Source organism: Poromitra crassiceps, assembly GCF_964638095.1.
Source record: "Poromitra crassiceps genome assembly, chromosome: 15".
Taxonomy (NCBI): Eukaryota; Metazoa; Chordata; class Actinopteri; order Beryciformes; family Melamphaidae; genus Poromitra; species Poromitra crassiceps.
Genome location: NC_139634.1, coordinates 35,569,865 through 35,593,985, shown reverse-complemented (window position 1 = coordinate 35,593,985; position 24,121 = coordinate 35,569,865). Strand labels below are relative to the sequence as shown.

The window sequence follows — 24,121 nt, the reverse complement described above, 5'->3', positions numbered from 1 at the left end:
CCGATTGGGCTTGTGGTTGAGATCATTTAGATGTAAGACGGCTATAAAGTGATTTTCTGTCCACTGTGCCTCCTTTTGTGCTGCTCATTCTGCATTTCCAGAGGAGATCTGCTTGGTTCACTGCCAAAGTGACTGGTAGAGTAGACAAGTGCAGCAGCTCCAGCCAAAACTTCACCCGCATTTGGCTTGTGGCTGATGTTAATTTCCCACACTAGATGGAAGGGGGAGATGTTAAAAAAAAGGGGGGTCCTGCACTCTTGCCGCAAGCGGAGATACCGGCCCTTCTTGTTTTGAATCACAGGTGGCCACATCCAAGACCACTGCTCTCTCTTTTCTCACCACAGTTGTGGATTTATAGTCACAAACATGCTTATAGGAGGCGATGAGTGACTGTACCTCTCCTCTCCTGCTAATTGCTGTTTATCATTCACTGCTTTTAATCAGTTGTCAGGCAGCCTCATTTTGGATTTCCAAGAACATCTTTATAGTTTATTGGTGGTAAGCAGCGGCAAATGTGAGCTCATTTGATCAAACAGGCCCAAAACATTGTATAGGACTTAGAGAAATATAACTTTTGCTAATTACTATTTGCTGTTAATTAATTTTTCCTCAAGGGAAACCATTAAATTAATCAAGCTGCAATTAAGGCCTATTAGACCTCTGATTATTAAAGTGCACTGTGGCTGACAGGACCAAGCCTCCTGCAGACAGCCAAATCAAGTCACTTTACCTTTGTTTTTATGCAGAATATAGTTTATCATTTCTTAGTCTGTCTTTGTAATGTAAAATAATCATATGGCTCATCAGTAATATAAAATAAGTCATATGAAGATAGCTTCTTTTCAGAATCAGAAAAACTTTATTGATCCCTGAAGGGAAAAACAAAAGTAAAAGGTTTAAGTAAAAACTAAATTAATGCTTTTCTGGGGATACAACTGATATTTTGTTTAGATTGGTGGATATTGTCTTATGCTGATCACCAGCTGGAATTTATTTTTTATTTACCTCCGAGGCCTTTTGACATCCCCAGCATGGGAAGTTATGTATCCAATCAGTTTGAATATCAATGGGGCCTGAATCCCGACGACCCCGTTTTAATGGGACAATAAAGACGAACCACAAAGGCATTTTTTTAATGGCAGGAGGGATGTGGGCTCACTTTAGTGCCAGTTCTGAGGCGCTCGTAAACACATTCACACCTCTCTTTCATTTAAATGAGGGATAAGTTATAGCACATTATTGAAAAAAATCGAGCTCGACAACAACCTGCATTTCAATGCTGTCTGGCAGAGCGGAGGCCAATCCACAAACCAGCAGCAGCCAGCAGGTTAAAAGGCACAAATAAAGAGAGAAGCCAGAGAGAAGCTGTTACAACACAGCTATTCGTTTTATTAGCCTATCAGAGACTGTAATAAAATTAACCCATGAATACGTCTACTAGGCTTAATAATAATACTATAATAATAAAATATATGGGTTAAAAACAATATAAAAATACGTTGTCTGCATAACAAAGGTGCCAAAAGTAAAAAATAAAAATAAAAAATAAAAATCCAAGCTTCCATATATATAGGTGAAGATCCTTTAACACAAGTTGTCTTTGCCTCCACATGCAACAATTAAATCCCTCTTCTAACTCTTAGAAAAATAAATCACTTCTTAAAAAAGGTTGTTGAGCTCCTTGTTGTGCGTCTCCCCTGCGCAGCCCTTTGCCCATGCACCGAGACGAACGAAACTGATGGTCTCTCCAAGATTACCCTATCAGGTGCAAACCGCTGACATGTTTCCACCCACCAACAACAAAAAAGCCTCGCTGTGCCCAAATCTCCAGCCGCAGACGCACAAACACCACTGACAGACAGGCACTGAGCACTGCGCCACCAGCCCCAAACCTCTCCAAGGATCTGCTGCTGCTGGGTTTAAACCACTTTTACAGAACAACTTTTGTATCTCTGGATAAGTTTCTCTTTTTTTGCTCACTTTTCTCGAGTTGGTTTGTTGAACGGCATTTTTTCCTTCCAGCGCTTTTTCTCCGCCACTTGCAGCACTTAGTATAGAATAAAATGACCCATGCAAGGTGTAGACATCGCCCGCAGGTACGGACGGAGTTGGGGAGCCTGTGATCTTTGGAGCGGCAGCGTTGGGATTGGAGAAAACTAAAGGTGCACGAAAAGGATTTTTTTGGAGAAAGGGCAATTTTTGAGGCGAGTCGAATATTGAATCCTGTCCACGCTTGGCACCGATTTACGGAGACTTTACGGGATTTAGGGGGGCGGAGGAGACTGAGAGAGGGGGGATTTAAACAAATTAATCTTCTGGATAATTTTACCCCCAACAAGGAAGCACCTAATGTTGCACTCCGTGACTTTGTTGCTCTCCAGTGATCTATCCTTACATTGGGATTCAAACTTACCCCCGGAGTTGTGTGCGTAAAAGCCGCGCTGGAGAGAGAGGGGAGGGGTGCTTTCTCCAACCTTTCCTGGGGCTCTAAATCTGTGGAAACAGGTGTATTTCAGGTGTATTTCGGCAAGTCAAGATGTCTCTCCTGCCTTCAAGGTTCATATACCTGTAAGTGTCCCACATCTCCGTTTGCCTTTTGCACAAAAACATGCATTCTTACCAATAGAAGTCGCCAAAAGCTTCATATTTGCGCATTGCTGTCATCCAGGTAGGCTGCGTTTATGCTTGTAATTGCCTGTGATTCACTCCCCCTCCCTTTTCTCTCCCTCTCTCACTTAGGTGTTTACATTTTCTGGTACTCTATTTCCAGCTACAGGTATGTTTCCTCTCACCTTCAATTCTTTATGTGTTCCTGTTTGTGTGTAGTTTTGGATGTCTGTTTTTTTGTTGTTGTGACTGACTGATGATGATGATGATGATGATGATGATGTGTATAGGCTTGTGTTCTCAGTGGCCCCTATAATATTGAGCACCAAGCGGATAGACCTGCTTTAACATCAAATCAATACTTCTTAATATTAATAACTGCCGCAATGATAGGATAGAAAAAGATCCAATGATAAACTGTAGAGGGAGGGATACTGTACAAATACATCAATAGGCTATTGCAGACCAGAAATAAAAGTACCCTAAACCACTATTGAGCACCGTAGATAGATACACTGTCAATCACTATTAGGCTATAAGAATAGTATAGTGATAGCCCATAGAAGTTAAAGATGTCATAAAGTGCGATAAAGAAACCCTCTAATGAGGACCGCAGACACATAGCCTAAACCTTAACCCATTTAGGAATGTTATAGTAGTATCCTATGGGATTTTAGAGCTGCAGAAATCCTAATCGGATGAGAGCTATCCGTTTCGTAATTGAAGCCAGACACAATTCTGAACAGTCTGTCCTTGTATAGTGCACAGCATCATCAATCTCACCATTGGTTTATTCAAATTCTTTTTATTTTTCAACCTTGAATCCAAGTAGCAGTTGTAGTTGTTTACAACAGGATGGCATAAGAGGCTATTTAGGGTTGTGCTTTTAACAGATGGGTTCATTTGGCAGTTGTTGCCTCAGTTTTATTAGTTGCGTCTTAATCTCAACAATAATGATTTGCAGGTTTTACTGTGCGCTGTGATTCAAGTAAGCTGCAGAGATCATGCTCCTTCACTCTGATACTCACAAAGCTATCTAGCTCTACTATAATCCAGTGCTTAATCCTATAACTGGTGCTGTTTATTTTTAAATCTCAATTCTTAGTGGTCATTATGATCTTAGATATTCAAACAGGTTAAGTTGCCTCAAAATAAAGCATGACTTATGGAAATCTGCAATAGATTTAATAGATTTCATCCCTCATCCACCTCTGTGATGTCATTTCTTCCTCATCAGCATCCAATAATTGACACAACATTTTTATTATGTGATTTTTTAAATTAGTATTAGTATTACTTTAACAGATAAACTAGGTTGTGACTATTATTGCATGAAAAAACTGCTTTCCAGCTGTCAGAACAGCATGAATCTTACCCCCAGACGTAGCTTCTCGTTTGACCTTTCGGCACAATTGAAGACGTGTAGCAGGGAAGGTTTGCGTGTGAATTACAGTAGATAAAATATTTATTGCTGGTTACATATTTTGGTGCTAATTGTTAATCTTTGCACTGCCATTATGTCACTTCATCCCATTAGTTATGGAAACATTAGCTCTCAGGCCAGTAAACTAGAGGTTTCCCCACTCTTTCTGTATCCAGGACTTTTTAGAAATCTCCCAAAGAGAGCCATCAGTAAGAATAAACTCCAAAACAGGCACTGTTTCGTGCTATTTCGCCATTATGCCAATGGAGCTGGCACAAACAACACTATCGTGCCGACTGATTTCTCCTCACATGTAGGACAGGAGGATGGTCCTGCTGTTTAGTTTGAGTAGTCAGAAGATGGCCCGGCACGCACAAAGTGGATTGTTGAAGGATAATTCAAATTCAAAACTCAAATTGTCGGTAAAGGCTTTCAACAAGTAAAAGTGCTTTAACGGGGCAACAAATGAGATAATTATCAGTTCTCCCGACTGCTTTCAGGCTGAAGACCAAACTGAAAATCTCATGAAAAATGCAGGACTTAGCCTTTAATGCCCTACTGTCATATTGCCTCTCTAAATTGTTAGCCTCTTCTGATTCACAGAGCTATGGTAATGGCTCCGACATGTCATGCTGCGGTTGTGATTTCACGAGGAAAAACAACAGAAGCAACCACAATTGGAAGTTCCTTTCAAACGAAATGCCAAAGTGTGAGTGTGTGATTGTGTGTTTTTCCCAGTGAGTGTGTATGTGCGTGCGCTTGTGTGCGCGACCGTGTCTGCGTGTGTCGGGCAGATAGCGAGGTGTATCTCAGATGCATGCATGCGAGGGCTAAGCTTCCTCAGCGAAGACGAGCGCCAGACTTTTGAAGTTTCAACCATATCCATTTTCATCCTGTGGCTTTGAAGAAGAGCTTGATAAAAAAAAATGTTGTCGTTTGCGCTCACCTCAGCCATGTGCTTAGGCTTGCCTTTTCTTTGACGCGAAATGCAACTGTCTACCAAACACACCTTTATGTTTGTTTAGAGATGGGGAGATCTGAGATAAGTCCCTCAGCCTTCCCAGTCAGGCCACAGGTTTGTTGTGTACATTTTTTTTTTTTGTGCTTGGCGGCTTTGAGGTCCAATTTGAGAAGGTCGACAAGAGATGCACCTTTGCTGATGTTAGACTCGTCATTTTCAACACATTTGTGTCTAGTCTGGGACACACACTTTGCCGTTACATGGATATTGATATTGCATGCAAAATGCATGTTAAAGTCTGTGTTGCTGTTTTGTTTTTGGCGACATCTTTGGCTCATTGCTGTTTCTGCACTGCACTTCCCAGAGATCACCTGTCAAGTTAAGTTAAATTAAGTTAAGTTATTGTTGATCAAGATTGAGTTCCTGTAGGTGGCGCTCTTTTCATGTCTATTCAGTGGGCTAGCTCGTATGTCCGTTTGTGAAGCCAATGCGGAAGTAACTTAAACCTGCATTCTTTTGAATGGCCTGCAGGGGGCGACTCCACTGGCTGCAGAAAGAAGTCTGGTTACATGGAAGTGAATGGGAAAATGGCCGTACTTCTCACTTGATTTATGACCTCAGTAAACATTTTCCTAACGAGTTTACGATCTCAATCACCAGTTTCAAGTCTTCTTCAATACAGCATGATGTTCATTTTATAAATTATGGTCCCATTTAGAGTCAAATAGATGATAAAGCAGACTATGTTTTGGCGTGATTGACAGGTCGCCCATCCAGTGATTGTGCAGCTCACCGATCACGGACCAATAGCAGGCCGTGCTGTGGCTCTTCTCGTCCAAATTCACATCACGTCTGGCTCCAAATAACGATGGCGACGGTGAAAACGACAACCTTTAGGCTTCAAAAGGGGAGTCCAAAAACCAATGGGTGATGTCACGGTAGCTCTGTCCATATACGGTCTATGGTCTGTTCAGCCATGGTGGCTATATCGCTGCTCATGCCAACTGTCCAGTTATCCTTCTGTTCATTCCAAACAAAGTGGGAACACACGTTGAATCACTATTGTGTTCCATCAGTCGGTGAGATGATAAACTGAACTGACATTTATTTATTTGAAAATGTCAGAGATGATTACTTTAGAGGTGCAAGAAGTAGGATTTTTACTGCCCAATAGCACAAACACACACATACCTGCAGGGGATGGAGAGGGTTGCTGATCAACACCAGTGACTTTGACTCAAGGATGATTCACCAGCTGCTGAGATCTTTGGCTTTCCAAACGTTCTCTGTTGTGTAACAAAGACAACAAGGCCCTGTCGTTGTCGCCAATATAGAGGTAGACAAGTCATCGATTACTTAACACTCCTATAATGTTATTGCTATTTTGAAAAGTAACACAGATGTGCACTGCCATAAACTTGTCACACAGATGTGTTGAAAATGATCAATGTGTGTGCTACCTTATGTTAGCTTGCCAATACAGTGGATCTGCCTTCCTTGTTGGGCTATTAAACAAGTTGAGTAGGAACTTGGTACTGATTTATCTGACATTATATGGGAAAGGAGTCTTTCAGTTGTACAACTCTGCTCAGTTAATAGCAGACACCAGTTGATCCAATTTAAAGTTGCTCACCGTCTCCACTACTCCAAGCAGAAATTAGATCTTCCCTACTATCTCACCACTGTGTGAAAGGTGTCAAGTGTTGGAGGGCACACTGTATCTCATGCCTTTTGGTTCTGCCCTTCACTAACGGGATTCTGGGCCAACATACTCTAAGGCCTACAGAATAGCCCTTCAGCCGGAGGGTGAACTCACCATCTTCGGCTGCTCAGTCTTCTCTGAACTTCCCTACAGCTGTGCAACAGTCTCTGACACAGGGGCCAACTGTTGCCAAGAAACTCATCCTGAAGGAATGGAAGTCCCCCTCCTCACCCTCTTTTCAATTGTGGCTGACTGATATGACCTCTGTTATACGGATGGAGAGCCTTAGGGTCTTGAGGACCAATTAAGAAATTCTCGGCTATTTGGGACCCATTTCTAGCCTACCTCATTGAGGTTGAGGGCGATGGGGGGGGGGGTTGAGTGGCTTAATAGATGGGTTCGTAGCGGACAGGGAAGTGAGTGAGGACGGGTTACTGTCTTTGGAGCTCCTTCATTCTCTTTGTTGCCAGTCGTCTGTTGAAAAAGATCTGGGCTGTGTTGCGTGTCTGGCATGGCTGTGCTGTGGTTTCTGTATGTGGGAAGTTGAAATGGGGTAATTATGACTTGAAATAGGAGCATTCTCATTCAGATATTTGCTGGGCTGGGTATGAGCTCTTTTGTGATACTGTACTGATGATGCTCTTAATTCGATACCGGTTCTGAAATATTTCGTCGCCCCCCAATACCCTAGGTTTGAGGAAACTATTGTTATGTGTAATAAAAACACGCAGTGTGTTTTTGTAAATAGAATAATCGATACCCACAGGCAGGTAGAAAAGCCATTGCAAGAATCCATCATTTTGAAGTTTGTAATGTATTTTGACACATTGAAATCATTATCGAAAGTGCCTCATTTCCTACACTGTATATAGCGGACGCCAAAAGTAACATTATGGGCGCGTTTCCTAGATGTCACGATAGTGTGCCACACTCGGTTCAGAGGAGCCGCCACAGAATCTGTGCTCAGATCCGCACAAGTCGTTTGTTTAAGGATTTGTTCTACCGTGACCATAATTTCCCATCGTGTTGGCTAAATGTCATTAATTTGCTGAGGTTAGAATAACAAGGAGTCAGGGTATGTAATGTGTATATAATTAGCCACCTGAGAACAGCCACATAAAAAGCCATTACTGTGCAATTACCACACCATACAGCTGGGGGAACGGGATCTTGGCTCGAACCGAGATTCCAGGGCTTCTGAAAGTATACGTTTCCCCTCGCCTGTTGCACATGGGTTGGGTGACACAGTTGCTCTCTGACACGCTGTTGAAGTTGAAGTCAGTCATTTCCCCTTTTTTTTAACGTCGGGTCTAAGGTGACTCGTAAACGCCATGAGAATCCAGAGCGAGTGAATTCTGAAAGGCGAGTTTGTAACATTTGATAAAACTCCACTCCTGCGAGAGTGTTTTTTTTTGTGTGTGTGGTGCGAGGTGCCTCCTGCCATCGCTGTCATGTCTTCCACCCGCGCTGCATCTCCTAATTTATGGACGCCGCTTGGCCCGCGGGCAGATATTTGTTTGATGATAGTGCAACAGGTCTGGATGCTTCAGGTGTATAATTGCTAGTGGCTTGCTTGCTTGTGGAAATGGAATACTGGTTTCTCAATATCGCCCCAGGCGCATAGTATGCTGCTGTCTCAATACAGAGCATGCAACAATCGTGTATAAAACGTTGCACTTGAGGCTTTTGCACTTGACTCATAATGCTGACTTCATTAGCATTAGCAGTCTTGTAGCATGGTTAGCTTCTAAATGCAATGCAGATGCAATGTGCCAGTTAAAAAAAGCCGAACACTAAAATGCTGCAGCTACTATTTCCAGGCTGTTATCTCGGTTTTTAGGCCCTGAAGCACAATTTCTTGACACAGGGCCCATAAAAGCAAGAGCACACATTACTATCAACACCTGTGCCATGACAATCTCTCTCTCAACTTTTCTCTCTCCCCTCTCTCCCTCTTCCTGTCTATCTGTCTTCATCTTTCCTTTCCTCTCGTCCCCCTCCTCCTCCTCCTCCTCCTCCTCCTCCTCCTCCTCCTCCTCCTCCTCCTCTACGCAGGAATCCCAGCAGAGCTCTGCTGATTTCAGGTTTTACATCGAGAACCACACGAGGAACCCGGATGACCTGAGCCGAAAGCAGATCCGGATCTACCAGCTGTACAGCAGAACCACGGGAAAACACGTCCAGATACTGGGCAAGAAAATCAACGCCAATGGAGACGATGGGGGCAAGTACGGTACGGGAGAATTCCTGTGCATCTCACCATTTAGCTAGTCCGCTCACACTGATGGCTCTGTTACCAGGGTGAGAAGAAACCACCAGCTTCCAGCCACTGAATGCTGGTGAATTCTGTCTGAGTTGTATGTTTTACTCTACCAGCCTCTTCGGCAGGTTGCAGCCATCGGTTGGAGATGATTGTCTATTGTCCAATCATGCTAGATCTGCAATCATGAAAGAGAGAGATGGTGAATCCTGATAGCTGAGAACTGCTGTTTGGGTTGGACAAAAATGCTTTGAAATCATTGACTTGAAGGTGACTTCATGTTGAGATTTGGGTATCCTGAGAAAATTCACCGGAATGCCTAATATGGGCCAAATTGGACCACCGTTAAATGAGGATTTCACCCAAATAGACTTTTTGATTTGCTATTCTGCAAAAGTCACAAGCTTTGGCATCGTCAAATTACATTGTGGTATATCCATTAAGGTATGGATGATAGAGTATCATGATAATATTGTATCGTGGGGCCTGTGGTGATTCCCACCCCTATATGTCCTACCTAGATACAGTCGGACTGTGTGGGAATGCCCACAAAATGTTACTACGGCTGGCGTGCGAGACTAGACGGTGGGGGGAGAAAACCCCATATATCTTAATGGGCTGACTCACCAAAGGACAGTGCTGCGGCTCTACACTACAGGATTGGGGATTCTAGAGCAGGTACATAGACATCTGTTCAGATGTGCATTTACTGTGGTGGTTGAATCCCCGATTCTGTCTGCCTGGGCTGGGCTAGCAGCTAAATGCCAACTATGCTGAATGGGGAGAACGGGAGGATTTCCCCCATCCTGACCACGCCCCCAGCCAGCTACCCCAGCGTCTATGATGAGACATCGCCTAAATCTATGATTTTTCCTTTGGGGACATCATTTGCAGTTGAAAAATGGTAATAAATCACAATAGATCTCAATATATGTTATCGCAATACTCATATCGCAAAATGTTTAAAATCGCAATAATATCGTATTGTGAATAAAGTATTGTGATAATATCGTATCATGGGGCCTATGGTGATTCCCACCCCTGCTCCTGCAGACATTTTGCTCGCTTTCAGCTGACTCACTGCTGTAAAATTGCTGGTCTCGAATGCCTCCAGAGCGTGTGTGTGTTCAGTCGCAGATGCGCCGAGGCGAAGTTTCCTCACTGCTTGTTAGAGCTTGAGTGGAAGCAGATCCAATTTTTCCCAGGACGCTTTGCCAACTCTTACCCCTGCCCCTCCCACCCGCCATCTACTCCTCTGCACTACCTGGCACCTGTGAACTCCCTTAACACTCACTAACATGCTCGAGAAGACACTCTCTATCTATCTTTCATTGCACTAATCCACAGTCAGTGCAGTAGCTTTACCGCCAAGGGTCACAAACCGCCACAGGAGACATATATCGCTTCGGCGTGGAGCTTTGTGACGGCTAAGGTCAGCCACTCCGTATCTACGTGGCTCAAGTGGGAGCGGGCGGGGAGAGTTTCGGGAGAGGGTGTCATCATTCTTCTTAGGTGTTAGTCTAAGTCTATTCATTGCATTTAACACAGTACAGAATACGTCCAGAGGCAATCCCTCGTAATGAATGCCTGTTGTCCGCCAGGAGCAGATGTTGGGTCATCGCAGAGGCTTTTAAATTGATAAAAGCTGTAATCTGGAATTAAAGCAGCCAGGTTGCAGCCTTTCTGACAGGTGACTCCATATCGAGGTCGGTGAATGTCTGTGACCCCGCATCGTTCATATCGCGCCGATGTTTCCTGTTCGGCGAGAGGGAGAACTTTGCTCAGAGGGACAGAGATGAAGTTGCTTTTTCAAGCTCCTCGGTTCTTTATGCAGCAAGCAGGCTGTATGTGCCTTGTAGTTTATATGCAGTATGGCTTCTGTGCAGGACCACAAAATCCATTGGAGATAGCTTTTCAAGTCCAAATACTGATAGGATATTACAACATTTCAGATAGATTGTTCAGGAATAGCACTTTAATTTATGGAGCCCACTTTTGGATTCTTAAACCTGAGGCTGGGAAAAAAACAATAACAAAAACTCTCAAACTCAAATATATTAGCTTCTGGATGGTGTTCTGATCAAAGTAGAATCAGGCTGAAGGTGTTTTCAGACCAAAAGCGAATAATCTGTGCGACTAAAAAAAAAAAAAACATTTGGTCTGAAAATACCTTTTAGACTGATTTTTTAAAATGTATTTACTTAAGGACTATGCTGATTTGCTGTTCTGATAAAACTAATCAGAACACACGTATTTATTTTTTTATTATACTTTTTCTTACCGTAAGTGCAGGCAAGGCCTTTGTGCTCAGAAGGCTTCCAGGAGATTATTTGAGTATCCTGTTCATACATCTACAGAATGTTTTTAAGGTTGTGGATTATGTGGATTATGCTTTTTTGAAGTGCTTACACTGTAAATAAAAGTAGCGCATTCCCTCCTGTGTGAACTGAATGGCACTTGTTAGTGGTATTGATGACAGAGAGATTCCACTTAGTGTTTGTGTTTCAGGGGAACTATGACTCAAGTATCTAATTAAGTTTGCTGAAGCCTGCAGCTGCCAGCGCATTCGTTTTTTCAAGGATCAAACCATCAAGGGTTTATTTCAAGACAGTAAAGACAGGGTTTGGACAGGGCCGTGCACAACAAACAACTTCGGCAAGGAAATATTGTATTATCTGATGTTCTGGGTCGAGACGTCATAGGTTAGATTTTGGCTCCCCACCAAGGGGGTAGCTCCGTTCGTGACAACTGAAACCAAGGCGGAAGTGCCTTATACCTGCATTCTTTCAAATGGCTTGCAGGGGGCAACTCCACTGGCTGCAAAAAGAAGTCTGATTGTATGGAAGTCAATGGGGAAATTATTATTAGTTTATGGTATCGATTGCTAGTTTCAAGTCTTCTTCAATACAGAATGATGTTCATTTGTAAATTATGGTCCCATTTAGAGTAAAATAGACAATAAGGCAGACTATGCTTGCTTTGGTGCGTGATTGACAGGTCGCCTGTCCAGTTGTGCAGCTCGCCGTTCACGGACCAATAGCAGATGGCGCTGTGGCTCTTGTCCAAATTCACATAACTTCTGGCTCCAAATAACCAAGATGGTGATGAAAATGCCAATCTCGAGGCTTCAAAACGAGAATCCAAAAACCAATCGGGTGACATCATAGCTACGACCATATTTATTATACAGTTTGTGGTCCCCACGCAAAACGGCCAAGCTGCCATCAAAAGATTGCTGTTTGGACTTTCAGAATTGACATACCTCAGCTTTCAAAATGCCCCTTTATGTTTTCTCCTAGATCCACTTTCTGTACAAACTAGTGCTGTTCGATTTTCAAAATCACTCCAGAAAAGAGCGATTCTACTTTTATTTTAATGTCATCTGTCGTCAATCTCTGAAAACAGGAGGAGAAATAGCTTCTTCCTTGCCTTTATATCACCATTAAGACAGGCTTCCTACGCCACAGTTTCCTCCACAGGTTGGATTTAGAGAGGACATTTTTTGGGGAGGGGGTGGAGGGGTTGACTACTGCCCCCAAGCCTAGCCTGTCCCCTCGCCTATTCTTCCTCCGTTCCCTTGAGCGCTACTGAATAGCCCAGTGTGTTAAACAAATGGATCATCTTAACTTTTTGATTGAGTGAGCACAGACTAAAGGGAACTTGAAACCTAATCCTGAGGGGCGCGTAACCGCTCCACAAATGTTTGGCAGATCCCTTTGCTTGTGAGGGGGCAAGCAGAAACAAAGGTGACCTCACAGGGGTTAAGGTTGTGATGGGAGGAGGAGGGGGGGGCCCCGCCGGGATGCGTCTTTAGAGTGGATTAGTGCTGTGTCAGGGTTGAAGTGATGGTTGCATTGTTGTTTTGGTGCACATTTCTTTGTGGCATTATATAAGGCACGTTAAAGTGATATTACACTTTTTTTTTATTGCACAAACCTTTAAAGGTTAAGTGGATCACCACATGTAGTTTAAGCACGTTTACAAACACAGAGAATTACACCCCCCAGGTAATAATATTACGGATCTCACTTTTCAAGTAAGACTTTTGCCTTGTTTGTAATGATCAATATTGAAAACTGGAGAGAAATTCCGTAACACCAGTGATGAAAGTAAATTACCGGTACAGCTAATGGTGAATTTCTATGGTGTTTTACATGCTGAAATGTTACCAAAATGAAATATCAACCAATAACCGTAAAACAACTACTAAAGTGCTACTACTTTTTCAAATGTATAAAAATCATATGTTTATGTTTATATTTATATCAACAATTGTTCACTTTCCGTTTCTGCTCAGTTCAGGACAAAGTTCTGGGTCAGGACATCTAATTGACTTTTCATTAACACAGAAAGCTTATATAGCAGGGTTCCTATGCAGGCCTAGAAAGTCTGGAACTTAAGTAATAATTAATTAATTTGACCATTTCCAGGTCCTGGAACCATGAAAGAGATGTGTGTCTGATTTTAACCTATGACACATACTGTAACGGCTTCAAAGTTAATGACATGATTCTGCTTTTTCTTTCTCTTTGCAGCTCTTCTCGTCGTTGAGACCGAAACGTTCGGGAGCCATATCCGAATAAAAGGGAAAGAGAGCGAGCATTACATTTGCATGAATGACAAGGGCAAAATAGTCGGAAGGGTAAGTACCTTTTGGTTTTCCTACCAGGGCGGTGAAAATGAATACAAACGAGAGTGAATCGCCATAAAAAGCTCAAATGAAACCGTATAGTTATCAAAACGATTATTTTAAACGGACCTCTTAATCCAAGCTGAATTGAACGCAACTTTAGATGTGCTTTCGCCTGCTGTTTTTGTACACCCCTAACAAAACCCCTTTGATAACTCACAGCCATTCTTCCATTACGTAATCTGCCTACTCCTTTGACACTCGATCAGTCAATTACGGACTGCAATCACCACAATGCATTGAGAGACTAATGGTCACTTAGGAGAAATGCCACTGCGATTATATCACTTAGTCACACCAGGTGGCCACGAGCGCAAAGATGACTGCATGTGATTCTGCGGATGGACCAACCCCCGATATGGAAAACAAGTGAATATCTGAAAAGGCTTTAGAGGCACACGTGTGATTCTGTCGCATTAATAACTTGTGCTGACAGCATCTGTGGGGCTGCAGTGATTCACACTGTTTTCACTCTCTCATCACGGTCATCTGTTAGAAACATGCATCTTTGACTTTTAGTTGCAGGGGCCTCATTTGTAAAAGAAAGAAATGATTTTTTTCTCCCCTTTGACTTCCTCCTTAATTCCATCACAAGATTATTTAAAGAATGGGATCAAATGACACATTCAGATTATGTCTGCGCTTTTCATAGTTTGAGTAATGATAAAGATTAGTTTTAGCTATCAATCACAGGAAATTGAGGGAGGGGGCGGGGGGATACCGTAAATAAACATGGTGTCCAGGTAGTTCAGCGGTAGATTCCCTGCCTACCGACAAGAGGGTCACAGGTTCAAACCCCCTTGTTGCCCCCGGCTTGGTCGGGTGTCCATACAGGCACAAAGGGCCGTGTCTACGGGTGGGAAGTCGGCTTAAGGGTATGTGTCCTGGTCGCTGCACTAGTGCCTTCTCTGGTCGGGGGGGAGGGGAACTGGCGGCTGGCGACTGCATGTATCGGAGGAAGCATGCTAGTCTGGGGGAAAAAGCATAGAAATAAAATTAAAGTATATCAATAATAACAATTACATTTGGTAAAAAAGCCCAAATCTGTACTAATGTGATATTTTTTGGTTGCTTACAGCCCGATGGAAGGAAGCAGGAGTGCGTCTTTGTGGAGGAATTCTTGGAGAACAACTACACAGCTCTGGTGTCGGCCAAGTACAAAGGCTGGTACCTGGGCTTCAACCGGAAAGGCCGGCCCAAGAAAGGCTCGCGGACCACGCAGACGCAGCAGGAGGTCCACTTCATGAAACGTCCCCCAAAGGGCAAGGGGGACCCGCCGGAGACGTTCCGTTTCACCACAGTAACTAAGCGGACACGAAGGGCTCGCCGGTTAAAACCCAACCCCAAAAGGAACTGACGGGACCAATGGGACAGCAGCACTATTTTCCATGGAAAATCAAAACAAAACAAAAAAAGGAGGAAAATCTCAAGCTTCTTGTCTTAAAAGAATCACCTTAAAGACTTTCACCTCTGTAAAAGAAAGACGACACTAAAAAACAAAACAAAAAAAAACAAAATAATGAACAAAAAAAAGTCAAAGATGTTTTATTTTTGTATTTCAGGACGACTGAATATCTCCTAACTCTTGGATTCTTCTGGGTTAAATGTCATTGTGCTAACGTGTCTGTCATGTTATTTATACTGGATAAACTAAAGGACCTCTGAGAAACTTCTTGTCGCCGCCCTTCTCAGCTGCGTTTGAACTACAAGCTGAAGGCATACAGTAATACTTTCCTTTTTGACAATGGGGGGGGGGGACGGACGTTTGAAGCAGGAGCTGACGCAACGTTATAAAAATCAGCCAACTAGAGTTTTATTGGAATACCTGTCGGTTTTTGTTTGTGTTGCCCCTGACAACGCGGATCCCATACTTTCCACTGGAATCGGACGCCGTGGAGACGAGAGCGGAGAGAGGGTGGCGGTCGCAGGTGACACTGCTCTGCCAAGATAACTGTGTAGCTTTGAGTGCAATATTTGACAGGTCTCTCTCTCTCTCTCTCTCTGTCGCTCTCTCCCTCTTGTCTCTCCCCACCGTGCCTCAGCAGCTTCACTCCTGGCCTGCTGTGGATGGAATGCACTGTGTGATTTCCACTGACATGATCATGCAGCCTGTGATTCAGCTAAAACACGACATGCTTTGACTAGTCGGGCAGCAGCCGTGGCTGTGGTCTTGTTTAAACACTTGAAGAAGAAAAACAACAACAACAACAACAAACAACAGCGGAGTTTGATGTGATTCATAATTCCACTCTGTCTTCCAACTTCGTCACGTCGGGGAGACGGATGTTAGTCTCGCCTCCCCTCGGCGAATGAGTCACCACTGGACATGTATTCAAATAGTCTTTGCAAGTGATAACGCTGTTCCAGGAAAAGGATCCGTTTGATTCTTTTGAGTGTGAGCTTGCTAATATTTTGGGGTTGGTGATGAAGACTTCCTCTACCTCCTTGTACTTTTGTTTATCCCTACCTAGTCTGGCCGTCTGTGCGACTTCCGTGTTTAATCTATCTCCAAAAACCTTTCAGTCATCGCTGAGCCGCCGCACTGGGCGCCGTGTCACCGGAATCACCTTGAGACTGAGTCACACTCCGCTCCATTCACTTACACTGCAGCTCCACAATAGCCTCGAGATGTTTTGGGGAAGTCCGGCCCTGTGCTGTCTGACGGTGTGATCCAGGAATAGTTGAACTCAACCCTGAGTCACTCAATAATTCCACATTCGACAATTAAGACTTCTCCTCAGAAACCCAGATGGTCTAGTCTCTCAAGACAGACGCGTTGGCTCCCGCAATTCTCAAATGCTCCCGACAACTACCGTCTGTGCCTCGGCAGGTCTCAAAGTTGGCTCTCAATAAGGCGGGTATCCGGTTCAAAATAAGGCAGGTATCCAATCACCTGCCTCGGTTATGTTTCCGAGTGTCATGATTGGTCGAGTACCACTGAACTTCCTTCCGATCTGAAGTGGGCGTTTTTTCTTTGGAAGATGAAAACTTCCTCTGTCCAAATTGTAATGGTCTGAAGTACAGACTGTGATCTGGAGCATTCGGCGATTGTGGAATAGAGACTACTGGCTTGAGAGACTACAGATGACCAACTGATCCAGGATTCAGGGAACAATGTTCAGCGAGCTGCGGTAGTTCTGGCAGCCAGAAAGCAGTTTGGTTTGTGAATCCTAAGGGAAAAGTCTATGCTTCTACCATTCCTCCTCTTACTGACAACAAACTCCAGCCTCTGTTCACCAGTAGTATATATTCACCTGTCCACTGGCAGGCTTTTGTATGAGTTGCTACTAACAACATGACACATTTATGATTTTTTTTTAAAGCAAATGTAAGCAAAAAATAATTTTATGACTATTATTAAGATATTTATTGCCTCCCTTTGTAAATACAATGTGATGAGTTTTATTTGGCCTCTGTTAATAAAATGAGGACTATATTTAAAAAAACACGTATGTCTTTACTTGCGTACTGTATAGTAGAACGGCAAAAATGCATTAATCTCCCACTTTAGACTGGAATCTTATGATGTGAAGTATTAATGGTACACTGAGTATCATACTGCCTAAAAGAGTAATGTTGCAGGTAGCGATTGGTGGGACATAGAGTACATTCCCTTCTCTGCATACTGCCAAGGTATGCATTTTTATATACAAACCCCGAGTGTGAGCACTGCTTTTAAGGTCAGTCCATTTCAAATTGAGAAAGCCCCACTGCACATATCTGAAGCCTTTCTATACCACTAAAGGGCAGTGAGTTCACATTAGCTGTTGTTTTATTACGGATACTATTACATCATTATTATACCATATATTGTTGACAAGCTACCTATGTACGATCCCCCCCCCCCCCCCTGTACTTTAATTTTTTTTCTGTCAAAAACTTGAATATATTTAGAAAATGATTTGAATGATCACATTATTAACATCTTGTAGCACATCTCCCACAGCGCAGTAAGTGACATACAGGTGATGACACTAAAACATTTAAAACTAATTAAGATATTGTGTCATTGGGAGTCTGATCTAAGCCTGTCTTCTACTTCAAGCGTAAAGCTACGTTGATGTAAATGTTCCATTCCTCAGATTGGCAAACATACAATATTTTAGACAGTTTTCCATCTTAGAAAAGGCAGAAGGAATGTGAAGTAGTATGTCTTATAATGCTGTGTGCTGGAATGATGTTTACAGTAACCGTCAGACTGAAAGATGGCGGTTTTGAGGGGGGGGGGGGGGGGGACTTTTGTTTAGATTCCTAGCGATGCTATCAGGCTCCCCCCTGTGCAGCTACCTATAATAGACCCAGAAGTCCCTCTTCCCTCATGGGATTTGGAGGTCTGGACTGCTTTTAGAAGCTGAAATGTTCTGCTTAATGTGTGACCTACTGATTCACCAGTAACACAATGGATCAACAGCCTAGGATCCTGCTTGTCTGGGCAGAACGCAGCGAAGGAATAAGCAAAGATGACTGCAGCATTTCAAGGAATATTTTCCTCACTTCCAATTGTGCATTCTATCCTCTGTAGCCTATAAGAGATCTGTCAAATAATAATAATAATAATCAGAAGAACAAAAAACGCGCCCCCCAAACATAAATGAATGAATGAATGAATGAATGAATGAATGAATGAATAAATAAATAAATAAATAAATCGATTTAGCAAGGTAATTATATTTGAAAATGCTGTTAAAAAGTCTTTGGGCACTGTTGCCCATGTAACTTGCCCAAAACATTGCTCTTTGCATCACTGCTTTAAGATTGTCGTTTGTTGTCGAAGACTTGGCTAAGTTGACACACTGGCTTTTTATATGGGAGTTGGAATCAGCAATTGTCTATAGTAGAGGAATTCAATCAATGCAACTTTCAAAACGTTCCTAATTTTATTTATGCAAGCAAGAAGTCCCCCCCCCCCCATTCACATACTTCAAACTTGGCCGAGCACAGCCGGCCTGGCACTGCATCTGGGTATATTGACATTTAAACCAGCGCTGATGGTTTCAAATGTGTCGCCCGATTCGCAATAAGGAGAAGACATTTTTGCATAAGCCTCCCGCTAGGCCTTTCTCTGACTCGACCTTTGATCATTGGAGGCGAGATGGTCTTGGAACTGGACCAATAACTTCAAAATGAAAAACATAGAATTCCCTTTCTGCAAAGACCCCCGACCCCCTTTTCAGAGGAGGTGGAATCTTTAAACGCAGTCCTCCTTGCCAAGTAGTTTATATTCTATTATTAGAAATCTCAGCACACTGAAACCGTGGGTATTGGAATACAGTATGACCTTAAAACAGTCAATGCAGAGAAAAACTTTGTGGTTCTGAAGAAGTTCAACACATTTGAGTGGAACAACCAAAAGTGCTTCTTTGGCCTAGAGATCAGCAACCACACACTTAACAATTAGCCCTGTCAACAGAAATTTGTACTATTCGAGACGTGAAACAACTTTTGTCTCTCTGAATATCGCTGAAATTGTCCCTCAGGTCAGTGAAAAACAAAACTCCAAAGCCAAACATAATAGAATTCAAGCTATAATATAGCTAGTGCCATTAACTGTAGTTTCACGTCACGTCATTTACTGTCAAAACACCGAGCTACCGCCCATCTAACTGATGTTAAATGCTAAACCACAGTTGACTGCTCGCTTTTTATGACTGTGAAATCCACAGGGCAAACACTGTGATTCCCAAAGTATTTTTGAACACATGGCTGAGCAGTGTTTTTACAGGATTACCAATGTGCTTACTGTATATACAGTTTCTCCAAAGCCAGACCTCCTCTCTATTCTCCTCGTAATAGGTGCAGCACGAAATCTTATGCCATGTTATTCCAAGTCTCTCTTAAAAATAGATTTTCAATTTCGGCGAATAAAGGTTGAGTAAATTCATGATGATTGATGATGGACTTAATTGTATGCCTGTTAACAGATACTCACAGTAATGATAGTGTTGAGTTTGACTCTACCAGGAATTGTACCAACAACCCCAGCACCTTGCTCTCTACTGATTGAGCTAAACAGGATCTAATGGGTTAATTGATGCTGCTATGGTCTACTTAAAGGAGCCGTTTCTTTCAGCCCCACTAGATGTTGCACTAGAGCAGCAGCATACAAACAAATCATGAAACCACAGGGGAGTTGACGAGGCGGACGGCAGTTGGGTAGAAACTGTCCCTATGACGAGAGATTCTGGTACCGCCAGACCTCTTCTGCCAAGGGCAAGAGCCTTAAAGAGTTTTATGACCTGGGTGGGAGGGGTCAGCCATGATTTTCTGAGACCACTTCAGCGTCCTGGCAGTGTGCAGGTCCTGAGGGGATGGCAGGCTGCATCCGACCACCTTTTCAGCACGATGGATGATGCGCCGCAGCCTGGAGATATCCTTGAGGGCAGCAGCATACCAGATGGAGGAGGTGAGGATGGACTCGACGGTGGCGGTGTAGAAAAGCACCTTCCTCAGCCGCCACAGGAAGTACGTCCTCTGTCGTGTCATGATGGGTGTGACTTCTTAATCCTGCTGCTACCTGCACCCCCTTTCTCTCAGTTGAGTAACCGACGCAGGACGTGAACACGTACGAATACATAGAAACTCTCTCAAATACACACACACACACACACACACACACACACACACACACACACACACACACACACACACACACACACACACACACACACACACACACACACACACACACACACACACACACACACACACACACACACACACACACACACACACACACACACACACACACACACACACACACACACACCAGTCAGCCCTGGTCCCAGCATCAACAGATGCCAGGTGACACAGCTCATTAACTTCTCCTCTCTGCTATTCTTTGGGCCCGTCATTGTCTTGAGATATGAGATGAGCCTTTGTTGAGAGCTTTGCCCCCTTTCTCTCTGGGCCAGTAATTAGTGCTTAGCGCTGGGCGTACTTTCTCACAGGGCGACGACACAATTAACTGCATGTTCCCACCAATGGGCACAAGCCGCTTGATTCTATCAAGGCCACATTTTTAAGTTGTGACGCCTTTTTCCAGCCATAGAATCATCAGGACATGAAACATATTTCGTATAGACGCATTACACCTATTTGTAATCCTTTTTATTATCAATATTCAGACCAGATAGTATTTGTAAATTATTTTCATGGTTTGTTGTAGTCTACCCAGGTGTCAGATCCATACGGTTTATTATATACGTGTCAGGAATTAGTGCCAGAAGGTTTGGACAATTACTGGAGTTAGAGATAGTTTGCTTGGCTGACAACCTACCTGACATCTGTACAGTCCTGATCAGGTAAACTCCACCCATCTGGAAGTCCATGCAGGTTAAAACAAATTGAGACTAATCTAAGTATATTTGTTTAGAGATAACTGATGGCACTGCATGGTGTGTCTTTAAGCTATGGTTTTATGAGCTAAATTTCCGTAGTTCAGTTCTTTGTCTGCTCTCTCATTATCGTTCCCTTCATATCTTTACTTCCATTCTTCAGTTTGTTTATTTTTCGTTCACGTGTGATCTGTGGTTATTCTCATAACCACTGGGCCGTCGTAAATCTTTCAAAACCATAGATTAACTTTTGTTTGTTTGTGTTACTATTTTATTTGTGAAATAGCATTAAACAGATGAGCAATGATAGCAGCAACAAGGTATGGTTAGGTGTGTGAGGTCTGTTATAGGCTACTTTCAGGGACAAATTTCAGACTTAAGACCGGTTAATTAGGGACGGCTTGCCCAATTGGGGACAAAAGCTGTTTCCCCAATTTGGAAAGCAAATATTTTTTTAGGGTTAGTGATTATGGTTAGGGTTAGGGTAAGGCTCCAGGGAATTAATGTAAGTTATGTTGTATGTTGTATGTTGTAAACGGAGTCCACAGCACAAGAATTTCACACGTGATACTTGTACCATGGAGTGACAATAAAAATCTTGAATCTTGAAGTTATGTCCCGAAAAGTGACCGTGATCTGAGTGTGTTTGTGTGAGAGAGAGAGTGAGAGAGAGAGAGAAAGAGAGAAATAAATAAAGAGAGAGATAAAATAGCTAAATGGAAAATTATTCGTAGCGTTTGTTTTACACTACACGGTATACCCGGGCGGCACGGTGACGCAGCGGTTAGCACTGTCGCCTCACAGCAAGAAGGTCGTTCGAACGCTGGTCCACCCCAGGCTGTTTCTGTGTGCAGTTTGCATGTTCTCCCCATGTTCACGTGAGTGTCCTCCGGGTGCTCTGATGGAGACTGCCCAGAGCCCATTGGCATAGTGTGGTTGCGGCCCTATGCTCCACTTAGGAGGCTTCAGGGAATAAGAAGAAAGAGAAGAAGACTTACCGGGAGTATCCCAAATGAATCAACCGATCAATAAATCAATCAACCTTGCCTCAAGTAAATTGGTAACATCATGCTAAAAAAATTGTAAAAAAAGAAAGAATCTGCATGATGATGTCAGATACTTCTTCCAGGCACTCAAAGTTCTCGTCATCTAATATTTCATCCTGAAGGTAAATCTATCTGACCACCACCCTGATCCACACCCTTACTGTCCGCTGACTGCCATATTTCCAAGTCAAACTACTTTCTGTTTCTCATCTAGTCTCCTTCATGTAATCATTTGATGGTGGGAAATGTTATTTCTCTCACTTTTCCTGCGTGGAACACCTCATTTTCATTGTGCTCAGTTCACAACATTTCAAGACTCCCAAGATTGAGATTGTTACTTAGTTAGTTAGTTGTTAGTAGTCAGAAAAGTTGTCAAAAGTATAAAAGTTTACCAATGGACTTTGAGGTCCAGGTCTACACACTCTAGCAACCATTAGCCAACTTTGAATGCCAAGGGTATTGCAAGTCAAACTATTTTAGCCTGATGCAAACCTCAAACTAAACCTCATTGAAGTCCATCAAAGCAGCACCTCGCCTCATTACAGCTAGCCGTGAGCAAGATGGCGGACAAGCGATGACTGTATTGTCCATAGTGCCAAACTCTACCCATCTAGTACTCCAATCAGGTGAAAACAAACACTAAAACTTATTTGTAAATACTGTTTGACGTCGTAGGCTCTTTGGCCGGAGATCTGGTGGGTGGGAGGGAGAGGGAGGAAGGGGAAGAGGACGAGAGAGAGAGAGAGATGAGAAAGAGAGATGAGAGAGAGAGAGAGAGAGAAAGAGAGATGAGAGAGAGAGAGAGAGAGAGAGATGAGAGAACAGTAGCCACCGAGCCCAGGGAAACAAAAGCGGAAGAAAAAAGGCGGGACCTTTCACCTGAGGTCGGAACACAGGTCCTCCACTGCTAATCTGACATATGTTTTCATAAGCCAAGACAAGCAACCCTGCCATGGTGGCCGCTCTCCAAAAACTAATGATGTCAAGTGATTCGCCCAAAACAAAATCCCCCTTTAAAACAGAATGAAAGCGACAGAGAGGGAGGGACGTGCGGGGGCTCTGGAGGTCCGGCGAGGGGATCGAGTTGAAGGGGAGGGGGCGGGACAGGTTGGGGTGAAAGAAGAGGAGGCCCAAAACACAGAGACCGAAACCCCTCGACAAAACGTGGTGCGCCCCAAAGACCCTACCAGCTATTCCCTGCCAAATCTTACCCCTCGCCACTATCATATCATTGGACACAGAGAAAAGGGCTCACTTTTTATTTACGCCGTCATTATTGCCGGAATATTGCTTTTAATTGCTGTCCTGGATTTCCCGCTGCGGCAAAGGACGAGTCTGAGACGATTACTCAAAGTAATGGAGCATAATGATGTCTCGGAATGGCCCCCGAAGCTCAGGTCAGGGGTTGGACAATGTGAACATTCAGCTACTTAGCTTCCTTTGCAACTTTGTGACAAAATCTGTTTGCCCAACACCAATTAAGATGCCTCTCCGTGCGCTCTGGTCAATGGGTTTGACGGAGGGGGTCGTCCAACGAGTTGACATGTCCCTGAGCACGAACAAGCTGGCCTGTGTCCTCGCCTCGATAATTGGTGTCCCTTGCAACGTGCCGCTTCCCAGGGCTGTCCTTTGTGTCCCCATGGCAGTCCTAAATGAGGGGAGTCAGGGCTTTAATGGGACTCCTGTTAGTTTTAAACAAACACAGGGCGACCCCCTACTGTTCAGCATGTCGCATAGCACAGCTGGGAGTCCACAGGGCTCTCACTCGGGGCCGCGCAGCCTTCACGGGGGCCCGAGGGCCCGCTGCCCACTCCCCATTGTGCTCGGGATGACGGCCTTTCATGAGGTCGACACTAATTCTGCGTTCACACCGCTAGCAACCGCATAGCCGCTCTACTTTTCAATGGCCTGACTTCGTCAGGCTGATCGCTAGGTGGAGAGCCAATGGTGTCGCAGCAATAGGCGGGACGTGTAGCAGCGCTCATACGCGATTGGCTGCTGGCGGGAGATGTCTCCCAAATGTTCACAGACAACTTTAATGCGCCGACAAACAAGCAAATGAGATGACTGCTGGCTTCCAGTGACAGTTTTTTCTACT

At 43.6% G+C, this 24,121-nt stretch overlaps 1 protein-coding gene across 1 annotated transcript; it reads left to right on the top strand.

The window, feature by feature from the left end:
* The first annotated feature begins 2,381 nt into the window (after window positions 1-2,381).
* fgf24 (fibroblast growth factor 24) lies at window positions 2,382-17,034 on the top strand. Its single transcript, XM_083651386.1, has 5 exons — window positions 2,382-2,568; window positions 2,740-2,776; window positions 8,749-8,926; window positions 13,489-13,595; window positions 14,722-17,034. Exons 1-5 carry the CDS (start codon window positions 2,537-2,539, stop codon window positions 14,998-15,000), a joined length of 633 nt encoding a protein of 210 aa, XP_083507512.1. The 5' UTR covers window positions 2,382-2,536; the 3' UTR covers window positions 15,001-17,034.
* The last annotated feature ends 7,087 nt before the right edge of the window (window positions 17,035-24,121 follow it).